This window comes from Mus musculus, chromosome 12 (genome assembly GCF_000001635.26).
Source record: "Mus musculus strain C57BL/6J chromosome 12, GRCm38.p6 C57BL/6J".
Classification (NCBI taxonomy): Eukaryota; Metazoa; Chordata; class Mammalia; order Rodentia; family Muridae; genus Mus; species Mus musculus.
Genome location: NC_000078.6, coordinates 114,148,483 through 114,166,293, shown reverse-complemented (window position 1 = coordinate 114,166,293; position 17,811 = coordinate 114,148,483). Strand labels below are relative to the sequence as shown.

At 40.5% G+C, this 17,811-nt stretch overlaps 2 pseudogenes and 1 further gene; all 3 read left to right on the top strand.

Moving 5' to 3' along the window:
- The window catches only part of Igh (immunoglobulin heavy chain complex), a 2,751,187-nt gene that overhangs the window by 1,843,661 nt on the left and 889,715 nt on the right, over positions 1-17,811 (top strand).
- On the top strand, positions 7,979-8,269 carry Ighv15-1 (immunoglobulin heavy variable V15-1; annotated as a pseudogene). The gene is given in 1 exon segment: positions 7,979-8,269. A coding segment is annotated over 1 exon segment (291 nt).
- Ighv7-3 (immunoglobulin heavy variable 7-3) lies at positions 12,650-13,114 on the top strand (annotated as a pseudogene). Its single transcript is given in 2 exon segments — positions 12,650-12,695; positions 12,800-13,114. Coding segments are annotated over 2 exon segments (361 nt in total).

Here is a 17,811-nt window from a genome sequence, read left to right as displayed (position 1 = left end):
GTTCTTACTCAGTGCTCAGTTATCTCTGAGACACCATGGAGATGGATCATCCCTTTGATGTTAAGACAAAAGGATTAATGAATATTAGAGAAGAGGACCTTTTGAAGCTTTCTTAACCCAACTGATAGAAGCCTTGAATAAAATGGTTCTTTAAGTGGAAGCTGCACTAATAATTATTGAACAAGTTGCTTTTGAAAATGCAAACTCTGACTATAATAAATAAGGCTGCTATGAACATATTAGAGCATATGTCCTTATAACAAGTTGGAACATTTTCTGGGTATATGCCCAGGAGAGGTATTGCTGGATCTTCTGGTAGTACTATGTCTAATTTTCTGAGGAACTGCCAGACTGATTTTGAGAGTGGCTGTACCAGCCTGTAATCCCACTAAAAATGGAGGAGTGTTCCTTTTTCTCCACATCCTCACCAGCTTCTGCTGTCACCTGAATTTTTGATCTTATCCGTTCTGACTTATGTGAGGTGGAATCTCAGGGCTGTTTTGATTTGCATTTACCTGATGGTTAAGGATGTTGAACAATTTTTTCAGGTGCTTCTCAGCCATTCGGTATTCCTCAGTTGAGAATTCTTTGTTTAGCTCTGTACCCCATTTTTAATAGGGTTCCCAGATGTCTCTCAACAGAGGAATTGATACAGAAATGTGGTACATTGATACAATTGAGTACTACTCAGCAATTAACAAAAATTAATTTATGAAGTTCTTAGGCAAATGGATGGATCTTGAGGATATCATTCTGAGTGAGGTAACACAATCACAAAAGAACACACATTATATGCACTCACTGATAAGTGGATATTAACCCAGAAACTTAGAATACCAAAAATACAATTTGCAAAACACATGAAACTCAAGAAGAAGGAAGACCAAAGTGTGAATACTTTGTTCCTTCTTAGAGTGGGGAACAAAATACCCAAGAAAGGAGTTACAGAGACAAAGTTCGAGCTGAGATGGAAGAAAGGACCATCCAGAGACTGCCCCTCTCAGGGATCCATCCCATATACAACCACCAAACCCAGACACTATTGCATATGCCAGCAAGATTTTGCTGACAGGACCCTGGTATAACTATCTATTGTGAGGTTATGCCAATGCCTGGCAAATACAGAAGTGGATGCTCACAGTCATCTATTAGATAGAACACAGGACCCCTAAAGAAGTAGCCAGAGAAAGTACCCAAGCAGCTAAAGGGGTCAGCAACCCTATAGGAGGATCAAAAATATGAACTAACCAGTACCTCACAGAACTGTGACTCTAGTTGCACATGTAGCAGAGGATGGCCTAGTTGGCCATCAGTGGGAGGAGAGGCCCTTGGTCTTGGGAAGATGCGGCCCACCAACATCCCTCATTCCTGGAGGCATCAAGTTTCCACAGGATTAAACGCACCCTCTCCCACTGATACCATACAATGTGGCTGCTGCTACACATGTACCCAGGGCCATGAACCAGCCCATGCATGTTCCTTACTTTTTGACTTAGTCTCTGGGAACTCTGAAGTATCCAGGTTAGTTAACACTATTGTTCTTTCTATAGAGTAGCAAACCCCTTCACCTCCTTCAATCCTCCTTCTAACTCTTCCACAGGGATTTCCAGACTCACTCCAATGGTGGGCTGTAAATATGTTCATTGGTCTCAGTCAGTTGCTGGTGGAGCCTCTCAGAGAACTGCCATGTCAGGCTCCTGTATATGGCCTCAGAAATAGTGTCATGATTTTCTATGCAAGCATGAGATGGATCCTTTGTTGGGCTGGTCACAGGGTGGCCTGTCTTTCAATCTGTGCTCCGTTATTGTCCCTGCATTTCCTTTAGACAGGACAATTCTGGGTTAAAATTCTGAAGATGTATGGGTGGGCCTGGCCTCAGCTGTGCACCATGCCTATCTTTTGGAGATGTTCTCTTCTGGGTCCATCTCCCCATTGTTAGGCATTTTGGCTAATGTCATTTGTTCTTTTGTACTTCTGAGTCTTCTCTATATTGTTTTTTTTATAGGACAGTTTATAAATGTTGATACAAAACCTTGCATTTCATCTTCAAAATCATTATTCTTACAGATCTTAATTTATGGAAATGTATTAGTTATAAGGTAGATTATCTGAGGGGAATTATTTCTCAAAGATGAACATATGTACTACAATAAAGAATATCTTTTGCAAAACATTCAGTATGAAGTATGATTTCTGCTAATCACTAGGGTTCTTTAAATGCATTGTTTCTTTTAATGAATTTAAAATACTTTAATTGTGAATAAAATTGTTGAGTTGATATAAGAGGTTGTCACTGATAAATAGTCCCCATAGCAGCTTGTCCCTGCAACATGGCCCTCTAGAGACCTTTTTAAAATTCTCATATATGATTCATGCTTCTCAATGTTATTCATCAATGGGAGAAGCTTGTGTCATATGTGGTCTTGTAAAAGCTCATCCTTTTCTAAGAAGAAGGGATGACGGGAGGCTATTTCAGCAATGGTATGAAAGAAACACCATGCAGACAAAAACATCTACAATGCACAAAATATATTGTGCAAGTTTAGTTAACTGCAACAATCTCTCATTTATCCAGCCTGAGTACTTATAGTAAGCAAAGAACTTCACAAATAAATATGTAAAGTCAAATATTTCAAGACACTTAAAACTAATGACATTTATAGTTCTAGGAATTCTAGAATTTTGATTTCTTTGAAAAACACAGAAATATAACTGCCTTCATTTTAATCACAGGTATATGGGTGTAGTGCTGCCCAGACTGTGCCTAGAAGCTGATAGTGATTTGACTCTGGCTCTAGCAGAAGTGTGGTTTTGCTCAGGTGCAGATAATTTCTGTGATTGTGTGATGTTTGAAATTCTGAGAACTTTCTGAGGCTGTATAAATGCTAGAATCTGAGAGGCATGGTTGGTCATTCTTCAGAGAGGTTGATTGCAGTATGTTAGTAGTCAAACCTAGCAGGTTCCCTGAGCTCTTTTGTTACAAAACAGCTGCCATTCACTAAGCTCATAACAAATTCACTAAAGCCCCTGAAAATTTTTAGCAGCCATGACATGCCCTGAAAATAGAGGAGACAGACTGCCACAATTAGATTCATACAGAGAAGAGAGCTGCCTGAGGTGACAGCCAGCATCTTAATCCAGAAAGATCCATGACAAAGTAACAACCATCCACATTAAGATCTCCATGCAAATATACTATCTGTTCATGATAGAATTTTTCAGTTAGCAAATACATTGAATCATAGTCAAATTTGCCTTAAATTCTGGTTACTTCTCAACTGTGGAAGTAATTTATAGAGGTATAAACTGATTTGTAAGTACCATATTTTGATTTGTACTATTCCAGATTGTGTGAGTGTTCTGTTCTAAGTGCTACTGCAGGAGTTGGGGGGTAATCTAGTTTAACAGACACTGTCTGCCGTTGTACTGTGTCTGGATACTTACTCCATTATCAGTAGTTACTCATATTGCTAGATGCATGAACACATAGAGAAAAATCCATAGATTTATGTAGACAGGGAAAACAGAGATTATCACCCATCATTAAAAAGTCCTGTCAGTATTGCCAGGTTGACAATGAAGAGCATAATTTCTCTACAATTGAGGTCATTGAAGGTTATTACTGGACAAACAACATATGTAGGAACTATGTGTGAAACCATAGACATACTTACATAATGAGATTCTCATGACCAGTAGGAGGAACTTTAGATCCACTTATTTCCAAGAAGTAAAGGACATCATAAGAAGAAAATTAACTGTGCGTGAGGAAATTCCAAAAGCCTTTAAGGACTTCAAGTTTAGCATCATTATCTTCATAGTACCTGATGTAATTGTTATGTGAGTTTCCAATGTTAAAACACTGGAGATATATTTTTTGTTATGTAGAATCAATATATGATGTCACTGAAAGTCAAATTATATCCTTATTAACACTTGACAATAATAAAAAATACTATGTCATGAATCAGTTATTACTATATTATAATTATTTTTGGGCCTCAGTACATTGGGCCCAAATATTTTAAGAAAAAATAATGTACCAGGAGTTCCTAGGTGGTATCATAGGAGAAAATACCTTTATTAATCACTGTTGTGGGTTGGACAATGTGTACCATGTTCTATCCTAGGGTCTGATTCACTGTCATAGAACATCCTGATGGAGGCAAGGTGGGTCTTGTCCTTGTAACGTTTCACCAGCAAAACACACTCGGACAACCAGGTCCTTCTAAGGCAAAGCTTTTTATTGCTTACTTCTCAGGAAGACCCCGAGCTCAGAAAATGGAGCTGCTTAAATACCCCTCCTTGTGACATGTCAGCTCCTGATTAGCTGCTCACTCATCACCCCACTGCTACACCCCGAGATGGGCAGTGACTTGGCATGAATTTACTCCAGCACCTGTGCACATTGCTTGTTTACCAGTCAGGCACTGCGAAAGCCAGCACCATCTTGTAATGGCGATTGTTCATGGCTCTCCACATTTCCCCCTTTTTATTTTATTAAAAATTGAGGCTGGTCTAGGCCTCTGCAGTTATGTCCATCTGCTGTGGCTCCTGTCTTAGGTTGTTCCTCCAATGTCACAGCCTTTCCTGTCATAGGGTAGCCCTATCGCCACCGGGTCCCTTGTCTTAGGTTGGTCTGTACATGGGGAAAGTTGCCCGTCTCTGGATATCGCAATACTGTGTGACAGTAACTGCTAGATGACCTAGGGTGAACTCTACAAAAGAGGCCAGCCAAAAAACGAATTAGTAAACCTCAGCGAAGTACAAGTGCTGAGCAATGAGCGTTGAGTCTCTTACATCCCAGTGCAATGAATCCACAAATCTGTGGGATGCAATAGCAGAGAACTCAGATGCCATTTAGGTCTTAAGCATGGACAGCCAAATTTCAGGGGAGGCCCCTTGTTCAATGGCAGCAAGTGCCTGAGCAATAACGACCTTGTCACGGTTTTGTTGGGTTCTGAGCTTGCAAACGAACCAGAGCATAAACAAAAGTCCACAGCAGATAACAGCAGCAAACAAAAGTACCCCTACCCACTCCTTAAAATAAGATAATGCAGATGAAATCCAGGAGGAGAGGCCCTCTGTCAAAGACAGGTCCATTCGTGTCGAGTTGATCCTGAGAACAGCCGCTCTTAGGGCCTCAAGGGTCTCATCGAATCTTTCAGACCAATTTCTTGCAAGATACAAAGAAAGCTGCCTAGACAGATTAGCTACACGAGTAAATTTTTCATATTGGACACTGGTGATGCACAGAGCACCCAATTTTCTTTCACAGCCCAACTGGGCCAACTGGTATAGAACACTTATTTGTTCCTCAACCAGATCGAGGCGCTGATTCAATATCATCATCCCTCCCTTCATCTGGGAGCTAGCAGAATTTTGAACATTGATGGCGTCAGTGAGTTTGACTGAAAGTTGATCTAATTTTGTGCCTGCTTAAACCAAACTAACCATAGAGTACCCTGCAGCTGTAGCAGCACCTGCACTGGCTGAGATCGATAGGATGACGGCAGCAGAAATGCCAAAAGCTCTTTTTTGTCTAAACAAGGATAAGGTGAAAGGTGTTTCCACCGGAATGTGGATCCAGCGTGGGATCCGTGCCACCATTGCACAGGTGTCTTTTGTTACATCCCAACATTGAGAAATCCAACAAGAATCATTGAAACAGACTTCAAATGAGTCATTTGAAAGAATAAACAAGAAAGGGGGGTAAACACAAACTGGGGTAGGTGGATAATTATTCTGATTTACTAAAGTTTTATTGACCCCAGTGATCTCTACACTGATATTAGTATATCCATAAGAGCCCACGGAGGCAGCAAGTGCACTCCAGTACTGAGTCATTTTTGAGATGCCAGTAAAAGAAGCTTTTCCAACTGCTCCTCCCTGGATAAAGATCAAAGGATTGAGTTCTGTACAACTGCCATTGACTCCACAAAGCATCCACTTGTGAAAAGGATGCATTCTAAGGTCCTGTATGAAAAGTCCCTTTTTCATAACATATTCTTCCTCTGGGTCAGCCATCATGTTGGGAGAAAAGGAAGAGGTTTTACTCTGATCTGCCCAACGAGTGATGGAGGATTGACAATCAGACCAAGGCAGGATCAGCCCTTCATCTTCCACACTCCAATGGGGGGCTATTCTTGGTTGGTGGGGATGTTCTTTGTTTGAAAAGTTAGGTGGTAGAAATGTACTATTAACCCAAATTGCCTCCTGCCAGAAGGTCCGATTTGTAATGGTTATATCTACGTTGGAAGTATCTTGGATTACTCTCAATGAACCTCCTTGGGTGCCTATTAAACATTCCCAATACTCGGGCTGTGAGGTTGATACATTTTCCTGGTCCATTAATTTGAAAACATAAAGAACCCTGTTCTAGTAAAGAGCAATTTTCTCCTAATGGTGCTCGGGTGGGATCATAGGGTAGATATGGTAAATCTACTGTTTTATTAGTAGTAAAGAATTTTGGAAAAACTACAGCATCATGACGAACTGGCATTAGTTTAGGGAAAATGGAGAGAATGGCCCATCTCTGTTTGCCCATTATACTAGGAACCTGATACAAGTTCAGCATTGTCAGGATCAGAAACAGTCCTCCACAGCATCTTCCACACCATCCTCGACGAATATCTTGCGGGTGAGTCATTCTGGCAGCCAAAACGGGTTGTCTTCATTCTGTGGAAAAACACAGATAGCTCCCCTGGATCTTATTAATATAGGATCCGGGCCTTTCCACAGACCAGTTAAAATATCCTTCCATTTGACCATTTCTTTTGGTCTATCAGGGTCTGAGCTATGTCTATCAGCTGCAGAATGTCCTTGCTCGTTGAGATTCAAAAAATTGAGTGTGAAAAGTGCCATGGAAACAACTATTCTTGGCACTGAGGGCAGAGTCTCATCAACTCCCCCTTTTGCTTTATAAAATAAGACTTGCCCGGGAAATGGAGCTGCTTAAATACCCCTTCGTGTGACGTGTCAGCTCCTGATTAGCTGCTCACTCATCACCCCACTGCTACACCCTGAGATGGACAGTGATTTGGCACGAATTTACTCCAGGACCTGCGCACATTGCTTGTTTACCAGTCAGGCACTGCGAAAGTCAGCGCCATCTTGTAATGGCGATTGTTCACGGCTCTCCACAGGTGGGGATCACTGTACCTGATCAGCATCACCTATATGGTTGATGTGGGAAGCCACATGTGCCTTTGCAGGGTGGCGCTGGCTACCGTTGGCCACCATGCATACATAGGCAGTAAAGTTTTTTGCCAAGATGAGGTTTTGAGAATTAACCAATCAGATGAGAGACAAGTTAGCCAATCAGATGAGAGACAAGTTAACCAATCAGATGTAGGCATGCAAATGAGTTGGTAAGCATAACCCATGCATAACCAATCCGGGTGTGAGGCACGCCTCTCCTAGGCCTATATAAGCAGCACCAGTTCTGGGCTTGGGGTCTCTTCGCCTCTGCAATTAAGCTCTCCCAATAAATGTGTGCAGAAGGATCCTGTTGCAGTGTTGTTCTTGCTGGCGAGTTGGGTGCGCGCAAGAGGTTGACTCTTAGAAAGTTCACATCTCCTGTAAACAACTGTTAATTGCATTAACAAAGAGGACATGGTGACTAGAATTTCAGTAGGAAATTATGCACAGATACCAGAGTAGAACACATAAGGCACTTCTTCAGACAGGTTTATGACTCAGACCTCACAATCTCTGCCTGATCCAAAAAACCTCAACCTGCCTTGGTTCAAATTGTACTTGGTCTTAATATTAGAGAAACCTTGCCTCATGAATATGTAAATGACAGTGAGTAGTAGTAATCACAGGGATCCCCAGAGTCCCTGAGCACCAAGCTTCTCACAATGCACTGTCGCTAGATCATCTACCTCTTGGCACAACTCAAAGAATAGGTCACTAGTCCCAGGATTGAGAAGAATACAGAAACTAAAGTAACATTGGCATCTTTTCTACACATGCTCACTCCATTGTTTAGCTGCAGCAGTCTGAAGCTGCGCTGAGGACTCTTGGAGCTTCAGAATAGGTGCCCTTCAAATGCTGTGATATGGGTAGCTTTCCCTTTTCCTTTAGGAATTGCATGACATAGAACCCTGAATGTAATGGAAACATAGACCCAAGCATGAGAAATACACTCTATGGACAGAATTAACAAGGCAGAGTCACAATGGATGCAGACAAAATGTCCAAAACTGCCTACATGTAGGTCAATAATCTGACAGCTGAGGACTCTTCTATCACTGCAGAAGGAAGAACCTCTAAAGGAGCAGGAAACTGCCGGGGAGTGAGAAAATGGAGAAGAAAAACAAGAATTGTACAAATCTTGTGGTTTAGGAGAAATCTTGTAGAAAGGAACAACATGATTGAGAATTAATTTTCATTGCATGAGAATTCTTTGTACTCACCCTGTAAGGAATATTTGGAGAAAAGAAAGTTTTAAATGAGTAAAATTAACCCCTATATTTCCGTGTTGATAATAATGTGAACACACATGTCTACAATATTTATGTCAGTGTTTTGGAGGAGAAATGTAGATACCATATGAAACCAATGTCTAGTTCCTGGGAGATGATCAAAATTACTGAGGAACCCACAAAATTCCAGCGAGTTGTCAAAACACCTTTGTATCTTCCTCCAATTGCAAAGTGTTTATTAATAATCAGGTAGATGAATTTTGAACTTATTACCATAGAGGTTAATGAGGGCAGTTGTTGACATAGCTGCATGACTGTACCTCAAAAGATATTCAGATGTCTGCTTTAAATTCCACTAGAAGAGCTCTGACATCTTATTCTCTAGGCAAGAGGCCCGAGGCTGATTATTAACTGTAGAGTTTATATGAAGAATGTTGTAAAGAGCAAAGAGACCTGAGATTACCAATATGGACTTATCAAGATAACAGAGTTCAGGCCTGGACTCTGTTAATGGTTAAGAGCATAAGCTGCCCTTCCAGAGGACCAGGATTGAATTGGCAGCACCCACATTGCAGATCACAATGTCTGTAACTCCAGTTTCAGGGGATCTGATTTTCTCACACAGGCCTAAATATAGGTAAAACAAACATTGATTTTTAAAGATAAGAGTTCATATCAACTCCATTGTTCTTGTCCATTTGACAACATGGTCTTCCCCAAAACTCTGATTTCTAATCAGGAATAAATCAACTGTAGTGGTATCAAGTTATTTCTTCACATGCTGAATCTATTAGATGAAATTTCAATTTTATCTTTTACAATCTACCGACTCTCAGAGGCAAAGAGTTTCTCCTTAAGTTTTGTACAATTAGAGTGTCACTATACACTGGACTCCAATTTTCTGAAGCCAAAAATTTTCTTAAGAAATGCATTTAATTTTAATAGTTTCTCATCCAAATGGTAGTACTTTCACATAAAGTTTATCACATACTTAAAAGCTGGTGACTTCTATTTACTTTCAGAGGCTTGTCATTGATATGACTTTGTCACTAGGTAGGGTAGTTTGAATGAAAATAACCCATTATAACCTGGTATCCAGTGCCAGTATTAGGAGATGTGACATTGATGGGGTAGGTGTGGCCTTATTGGAGTAAGTATGTCACCGAGTGTGGGATGTACTGTGCCAGATACTCAAGCCCAGTGTCACTCTCTGTTGCTGATGCCTTCTGACCCAGACATAGAGCTCTAGATACCTCTCTAGCACCATGTCTGCTGTCAGGCCAACATGGTTCTTGCCATGAAAATAATAAAGTAAATGTCTAAACTGTAAGTTAGCTCCAATTAAGGCTTTGCTTTGTTAGAATTGCTATTGTCATGGTGTCTCTTTACATTTTTTGAACGTGGGCTAACATACTAGGTTTCATATTTATTTGAGCTAAACAGCATGGGCTTAAATCTAATACCCATCAGAGCCACTCTCCTTGACTTGTCCAGTCTGGCTCTTGTGTGAATAAATTCCAAACGCTGATGCATTTTCCTAGAGAATGTGCTTCATGGTTTGTCCATAACATCCACCAGTAGTAACTTGAAGAGAGGAGACTTCTGAAATCTCCAGAGGTATATCCAAAAGTTCTTCTTAGTGTTGAAATATCTGACAACTGAAAAATTCATGAGGTATCAATCTGTGAATTCAACTGAGGAATCTGTAATGGCTGAGAAGCACCTAAAAAATATTCAACCTCCTTAGTCATCAGGGAACTGCAAATCAAAACAACCATGAGAATTAACATCACACAAATCAGAATGGCTAAGATCAAATACTCAGGCCAGAGCAGATACTGTCGAGGATGTAGAGAAAGAGGAATACTCTTCATTGCTGGTGGGATTTCAACCTGGTAAAATCACTTTGGAAAACAATCTGGTGGTTCTTCAAAAAATTGGAAATAGTTCTACCTGAAGACCAAGCTACATAACTACAGGACATATATCCAAAATATGCTGCAACATTTAACTAGGACACATGCTCCATTATGTTCATAGCAGCCTCATTTATAATAGCCAGAATCTGGGAAAAAAAAAAACAATACATGTGTTCCTCAACAGAGGAATGGATACAGAAACTGTGGTACATTTACACTATGGAGTATTACATATCTATTAAAAACATTGACTTCATGAAATTCATAGGCAAATGCATGGAACTAGAAATGTCATCCTGAGTGAGGTAACCAAGACACAAAAGAACACTCATGTTATGTACTCACTGTTAAGTTGTTATTATCCTCAAAGTTCAGAATATCCATGATACAACCCAGAAACCATATAAAGATTAACAAGAAAACGACCAAAGTGTGGATGCTTCAATCCTACTTAGAAAGGAATTCAAAATAATTACAGGAGGTAGAAGGATGGAGGGATCTAGGACGAAAAAATGAGGAGGGTCAAAAGAGGAGCAGGAGCAGGTAAGGGAAGAGACAGTAAAGATTTTCAGAGGGTCTGGAAAAATGATTAGAAATATGTAGCAGTGTGTGGGGGGGTGGAACTGAGGAGAGCCACAAGAAAGTCCCAGACTCCAGGGAAGTGACACAATAGGGAGTACATTAGCCAAAACTCTCAACAAAGGGTAGAGAGAACCTGTAGTGATCACCTCCAATAGATAATCATGGTCCCCAGTTGAAGGATGGGGCCACCCACCTAGCTCAATTTTATTTATTTATTTATGTTCAAATGTTGCTCCCTCTCCCAGTTTTTCCATTAGCCCCTGTACTGGCTAGTTTTGTGTCAACTTGACACAGCTGGAGTTATCACAGAGAAAGGAGCTTCAGTTGAGGAAATGCCTCCATGAGATCCACTGTAAGGCATTTTCTCAATTAGTGATCAAGGTGAAAAGGCCCCTTGTGGGTGGGACCATCTCTGGGCTGGTAGTCTTGGTTCTATAAGAAAGCAGGCTGAGCAAGCCAGGTGAGGCAAGCCAGTAAAGAACGCCCCTCCATGGCCTCTGCATCAACTCCTGCTTCCTGACCTGCTTGAGTTCCAGTCCTGACTTCCTTGGTGATGAACAGCAGTATGGAAGTGTAAGCCGAATAAACTCTTTCCTCCCCAACTTGCTTCTTGGTCATGATGTTTGTGCAGGAATAGAAACCCTGACTCAGACAGCCCCCATTGCCTCTCCCCTTCTCCACTGAGAGGGTAGGTTCCCCCTGAGTATTTCCCCATCCTGAAACAAAAATGTTTCCCAGTTCTACCAAATATCCTGATAGTTGACTACTGCTTTCTCTACTGACAAATGCAATTGCAGTGTGCATATTTATCTCATCACTTTCATACATTCAGTAGCTCATGGATATCCAAGATGATTCTGGTCCAAAACTAGTAAGAGTTCCTATTAAATTTTCCACATTAAATTTGAGTTCTTTGAGAAGTCATCACACTGATTTCCTTAATACTTATCCTAATTAACCCTAATACCAACACTATTTAAAGATCGCCCTTTACACACACTGGCAGCATATACATGTCATTTTTAACATACATTATTCAATTTTAATGATCCAGATGAAATTTAAAATTAAAATTAGTTCGGCTTTACTTGATTACTAGTGAAATTAGATATATTTAGTGTTTACTAAAAAACAGGAGAAAAATCTTTCCCCAGTATATTTTGAATAATATTAGTAGACACAATATACAGAAAGCTAAAACATTAACCTACATAACAATACTAACAGACAGAAGAATTAAACACAGATGGTTCTCTGAAAAGAAAACATGAATGTACAACACATATATGAACCAGTGTTCAATATTGTAACATCAGAGAGAAGAAAACAAAGGTGATATTACTCCATCTCACTTCAGTAAAAATGGTTTCCAATGAGAAAATAATCTCATATATGATGTAGACACAAAGACAGGGTATTCTTAAATATTGCTAGTAGCAAGGTGAACTGGCTAAATCAAAAAGTTGAAGTGTTATCAAAGACACAGAATCAACAATATTGTAACAGTGCTCCTCCTAATGAGCTCATCCATTTCACTCGTGTATTCTACAGTTTCAACCCATGAGCTGAAATTATAGCAGGAAGACATGCAAATTGGAACTCACCCCCTTCTTATAAAATCCTGTCAAGACTCTCACTGTAGCGTATGAACGTAGCCCTGATTTCCCCAGCCTTCAGTTCCCAGATTCAGTGATCAGCCTTGAACACAGACCTGTCACCATGAAGTTGTGGCTGAACTGGATTTTCCTTGTAACACTTTTAAATGGTAATTTATGGTGAACAAGGGATGCTGAGTATGTGAGTGTGTGTAAGTAAGAGGGACAGTGGATCTGTGTGACATTTTCCTGATCAAATTCTTTACTATTGCAGGTATCCAGTGTGAGGTGAAGCTGGTGGAGTCTGGAGGAGGCTTGGTACAGCCTGGGGGTTCTCTGAGTCTCTCCTGTGCAGCTTCTGGATTCACCTTCACTGATTACTACATGAGCTGGGTCCGCCAGCCTCCAGGGAAGGCACTTGAGTGGTTGGGTTTTATTAGAAACAAAGCTAATGGTTACACAACAGAGTACAGTGCATCTGTGAAGGGTCGGTTCACCATCTCCAGAGATAATTCCCAAAGCATCCTCTATCTTCAAATGAATGCCCTGAGAGCTGAGGACAGTGCCACTTATTACTGTGCAAGATATACACAGTGAGGGTACTTCAGTGTGAGCCTAGACACAAACCTCCTTGCAAAGGTGCTCAGGACCAACAGGGGGTGCACATGACCAGAGAAAAAAAGTGCATTGCCTCTCCTTGTATTACTTAACATCTGAAAATTTCTCTGGAACTTACCAGGCTTTATCTCCAAAGAAATGTTTGCATTGGACAGTGGCAACTGTACAGAATTGCAAATTTATGAGAAACTGTATGTTGGTGCAAATTTCTATTGTAAAGAGGGACATTTTGAAGACACAAAAACAGATATGTTTTGTTTCTAATCATTGATTGTCTTTAGACATATTGCTTCGTGACTGCATTTGTATCAATTTAATGTGTTGAACTTCTACCATAACTGTCACCTCCAGGCTCCCTTTAAAAATAGATTATAGTCTTACTCTACACCAAAATTTTGGAGCTTGTAAAATTATTGGAAAATTATTACAGTAATGCACATGTCATACTTCATATTTATTCATATGACATGAAAATATTACTCTAAATAAAATGAAAGATGGTATTTGTTTATAAAGTATGTGTTCATGAACAGAATTTTTCTATATTTTGATAAAAATCTTAATTATATTACACATATTTCATTGAACTAATTTTATAGTTCAGTTTTATGATGGGCTGACCAAATACAGAACTCTGCCACATCATGACATAATTCATTAACAGAGTATTCATTAAATGTTAGTCTTAATAATTTTAAATAATGACATTAGCTAAATGGCCTTACTTTACTAATAGAATATAATCAATACTTCTATCTAATTCCATTCTTAATTTGTTTGTTTTTTAAGAAAAATAAAGTTTAAAATCAGTGAGATATTTTTGAAAACCAGGTAATAAACACTAAGGATAGTATTAGGGTTTCCAAAAGGCTTTTCTTTTGCAGTTAAAAGCAAATGTTATGCATTGTTACCTTTGTACTGATAGATCTTAATAGATCATAATAAATCAATGCCATACTGTATTTTAAATGAATCTGACCAAAAAAGAAAAATCCCACATCATTGCTAATAAATAATTAAAAGCTTATGATCTCTAAGTTAATGTATAAAATAATTAACATCTAAATCATTTTTCTGTGATTTGTGTTTTAGAAATTGATAGGATCCTCCTCTCCTGCACTTGACAAAAAACGGGCCTACAGCATGGACAACCTTGATGGAGCTACTGATAAAATACACCCCCTTTTTCCTCATGTCACCACCAGTCTTCTAAAGAAAGATATCTGACTAGAGGTAGTGCTTACCACCCAAACAGAAAGAGATTACATCAGGATAGATGAAAATACCTAAAATAAAAACTACACCAAAGAAAGACTCTAATCCCCCCCCCAATCTTCTCTAAATTTCAGGGCCACTGTTATACTTAATACTTCTTCTCTTGATTGGCTTTCCAATGGATCATTTGGGTTGAACTGTGAACTCTATAAAGGGACAAGCTGGAAGACCTCACACAACTAGTAAAAGAGCAGCTTCTATGACAACACATCATCACCTATTACAGTCAATGGGACACCTCTGTGTTCACAATTAAATAAGAGCTCAAAGGACTGGAGACTAATAAAAATGCAAGGGCAATTAATAACAATATATGAGTCTTGGATTCTACCCCAAAGGGTGGTGCCATGACTTAGACACCCTGGCCAATGTCCCCATATTGGAAACAGATATCAGAACCTGCCATCTTTCTATCCCTCTCCACCACTGAGACTGTGAACACATTGTGTTATCAGTACACACCCACTCCCAACCCCCCATTTACAACTCAGGGCCAGTCTCACAACATGAGTAGACAGTTCTCCCTGGGGAGGATGTCTAACAGTCCAACCTTTTGCCAAAAAGGCTGTGGCCACTGCATTAAAGCCTTATTTGAAAAAGGGTACAGTATATATCACTATATAGATAATATCTTACTATGGGTAGATTCTTCCACCTCTCCTCCCAATGCCAAGATCACTTAATTCCTTCCCTATTGTCTCTAGGAATCAAAGTATCACCCTCACAAAATAAACTTATTCTACCCATTGCATTTTTAGGAACAGAAATGTCCCACATTCCAATATACTCTATCAAGCCCACCCTTTCCTTTCTTCAAAACTTAACTCTTACCTCTCTCCAGATCATTTTGGGTAACCTTAACTGATTTTGTCCATGGTTCCCCCTTCCCACAGCACTCTACAACCACTATTTAACTTCTTAAAAGGAAATTAAAACCTTCCTCCCTACAAACTCTCTGCTGAGTCAACCCAAGATCTAAAAATTCTGTCAAAGTGGCCCAAAAAGTCACGGCTCTCCCTACATATGACCCAACAATGTCCTTTTAGCTCCTCCCCTATACTTGTGGAAGCACTTTATCAGACCCAGAAGGTGCCCCCTGTACATTGCCACTATTTACAGACTCTGTGGCCCTGACAGATATGGAAGGGGTCTGGTGGCCTACCTTGTCCTGGATTCCACTTGGAGACCCATAACTCTTTGGTTGCTCTGGCCCTCAGGTCCCCCTCAACATTACCCAGTATTTAGACAGTTGGGTCCCTGATGTGGGGCAAGAACAGCTAACTGATATCCAGGAGAATTCAATGTGAACCTCTGATTCCACTGGAATGGTGAGCTGCTCCCCCACCCCTGACTCCAACCCTCAGATGAGCAACCAGTCCTTTTTGTGCTGTGCTTTTAATTAGCTCTTTAGTATAGATTTGGACAAGCTAAAGGGACAACTAATATTTTTTGACCAGAGCTACCCTCTGGTGTGGGCTGAATGTCCCTTTAGCCCAGTCTGAAACCCAACAGCCCTTAATGGGTGTTGACAAAGACTTTTTATTTAACTTATCTTTAGATCAAAAACAGTTAACCTCATAATACAGCAGCCACTGAAAAGCAATGAAACATCTGACAATTCTTAAATCTGCAGAAAGGCTCAGCATTTTTGAACTTGGTGGAATGCCTCATAGCCAATAGGCCAAAAGATCATTCCCACTGGACAAGGCATTTCTTCTCCTTTCTGTCACGGACAATTCGTCATCACATTAAAAACAAACAAACAAACAACAATACCTCAGGACAGATAGATATGTGCCCTATTAAAATCCCACAGAATAAAGATCTCCAAAAAGCAAGCTTCCTTGTTTTGGAGTAAAGCTCTTCAGATAGTACCATGCATGACCAATGGCAATATTTAGTCCTGACTCATGGACCTGAGTAGCTATTCGCACACAAAGCAGGGACACCCAAGATGGAAAACCCCTTCCCATGAATTTTTTCCAATCTTAGATGAAATTCAGCAATATATAAGACCCTCTAAAATAGGCCATACAGAAGCAAAGTCCTAAAAGACACCCTATTTCAGACTCACAGCCCTTACCCAATTAATACAGGAAATAAAATCCATCTTCCCACCCCTACCCCCTTAAAACCCCTAAAGGAATCCCTTGGTCCCACCTGTCTCTCCTGCTCTCACAGAATGATGGGGATTCATTTGAAAAACAAATGAAGACTTCCCAAAGATAGACAAAAACCCATATAACTCCATAACTCCCTATATACAACCATCTACCAGGCAACAGCTTTATAATTTTTGTGATTCTATTCCAAAAGCAAACTGCTTGCACCTTGTACTGTACTCCAGAGTCATATATATAGATCCAGAATCCCCAAATGCCATAGCATTCCTGGCTAAAACTAACCCCCACTCAAACTAAACCACTCAACTGTTATCTATTCTAAGCCTCAGATTTAAAAGAACTCAGGGAGGCAGTGAAGGAGAATGGCATTCATGCAACCTGGACAAAATGCTTTTTAAAGAGCCTTTTTGCCAACCTAAACATGCCGCAGGATTAGAGATATATTTGCCATTCCTCCATGCCTGTTATGGTATTTTTACAACAGAGGCCCTATTTCTAGAGAAACACCTTTAACAATTCAGGCAAAATGGAGACCAAGAGGATTTAATGAACTCTTGGGACAGGAAGACTTTTCTACTTTAGCCTCTGTGCAACCCAAGCATGGGACAACTCCACCCTGCCCTCAGGCTTAGAAGACCCTGATTTCTCCCCTACTAGTTCTCTGTGGGATGGTGAACTGTGCACAGACAGCCTGGTTCCCAGTGGAGGACAGGCCTGGAACCCTGGAGACTTGGTGGGCGGTGACGTCTGCTTTAATGAGTCAGTAGTAGTTCGGCCTTGCATCCTGGGCCCCCGACTCATGTTGTAGCTACCACAGCCCCCTGCAGAGAAGTGTGTGGCCATCATTCTTGTAGGTATTGCCCCAAACTCCTGGTATTCTGATTGGAATCCACCTCCACAGTTACCTAGCAACAGCCAGGATGGCCCAGCCCACTATAAAAGGGGCTGCTTATCCCTTCATCACTATCTTACTCTCTTGCTTCTCTCTTGCACTCTTGCTCCCCTTCTCCCCACTCCCTTCCCCCCTCTCTCCACATAGCCATGGCCCACCCTTTGATTCTCTACTCTCTCTGCCTTTCTACACTAAACACCTTAAAACCATGGATTGCCTCTTCTCATCAGGATCCATCCGGGCAATGGAGCAGGTTTCCCTCTAACAAGCTTTGCATCTAATCTCCCTGAGAAGCCTCCCTGTGCTCCAGCCCCTGCTGCCACAAACCCAAGCCACCCACTGAACATGCTCCTGAGCTAGCCAGACTCTCTAGCCCCT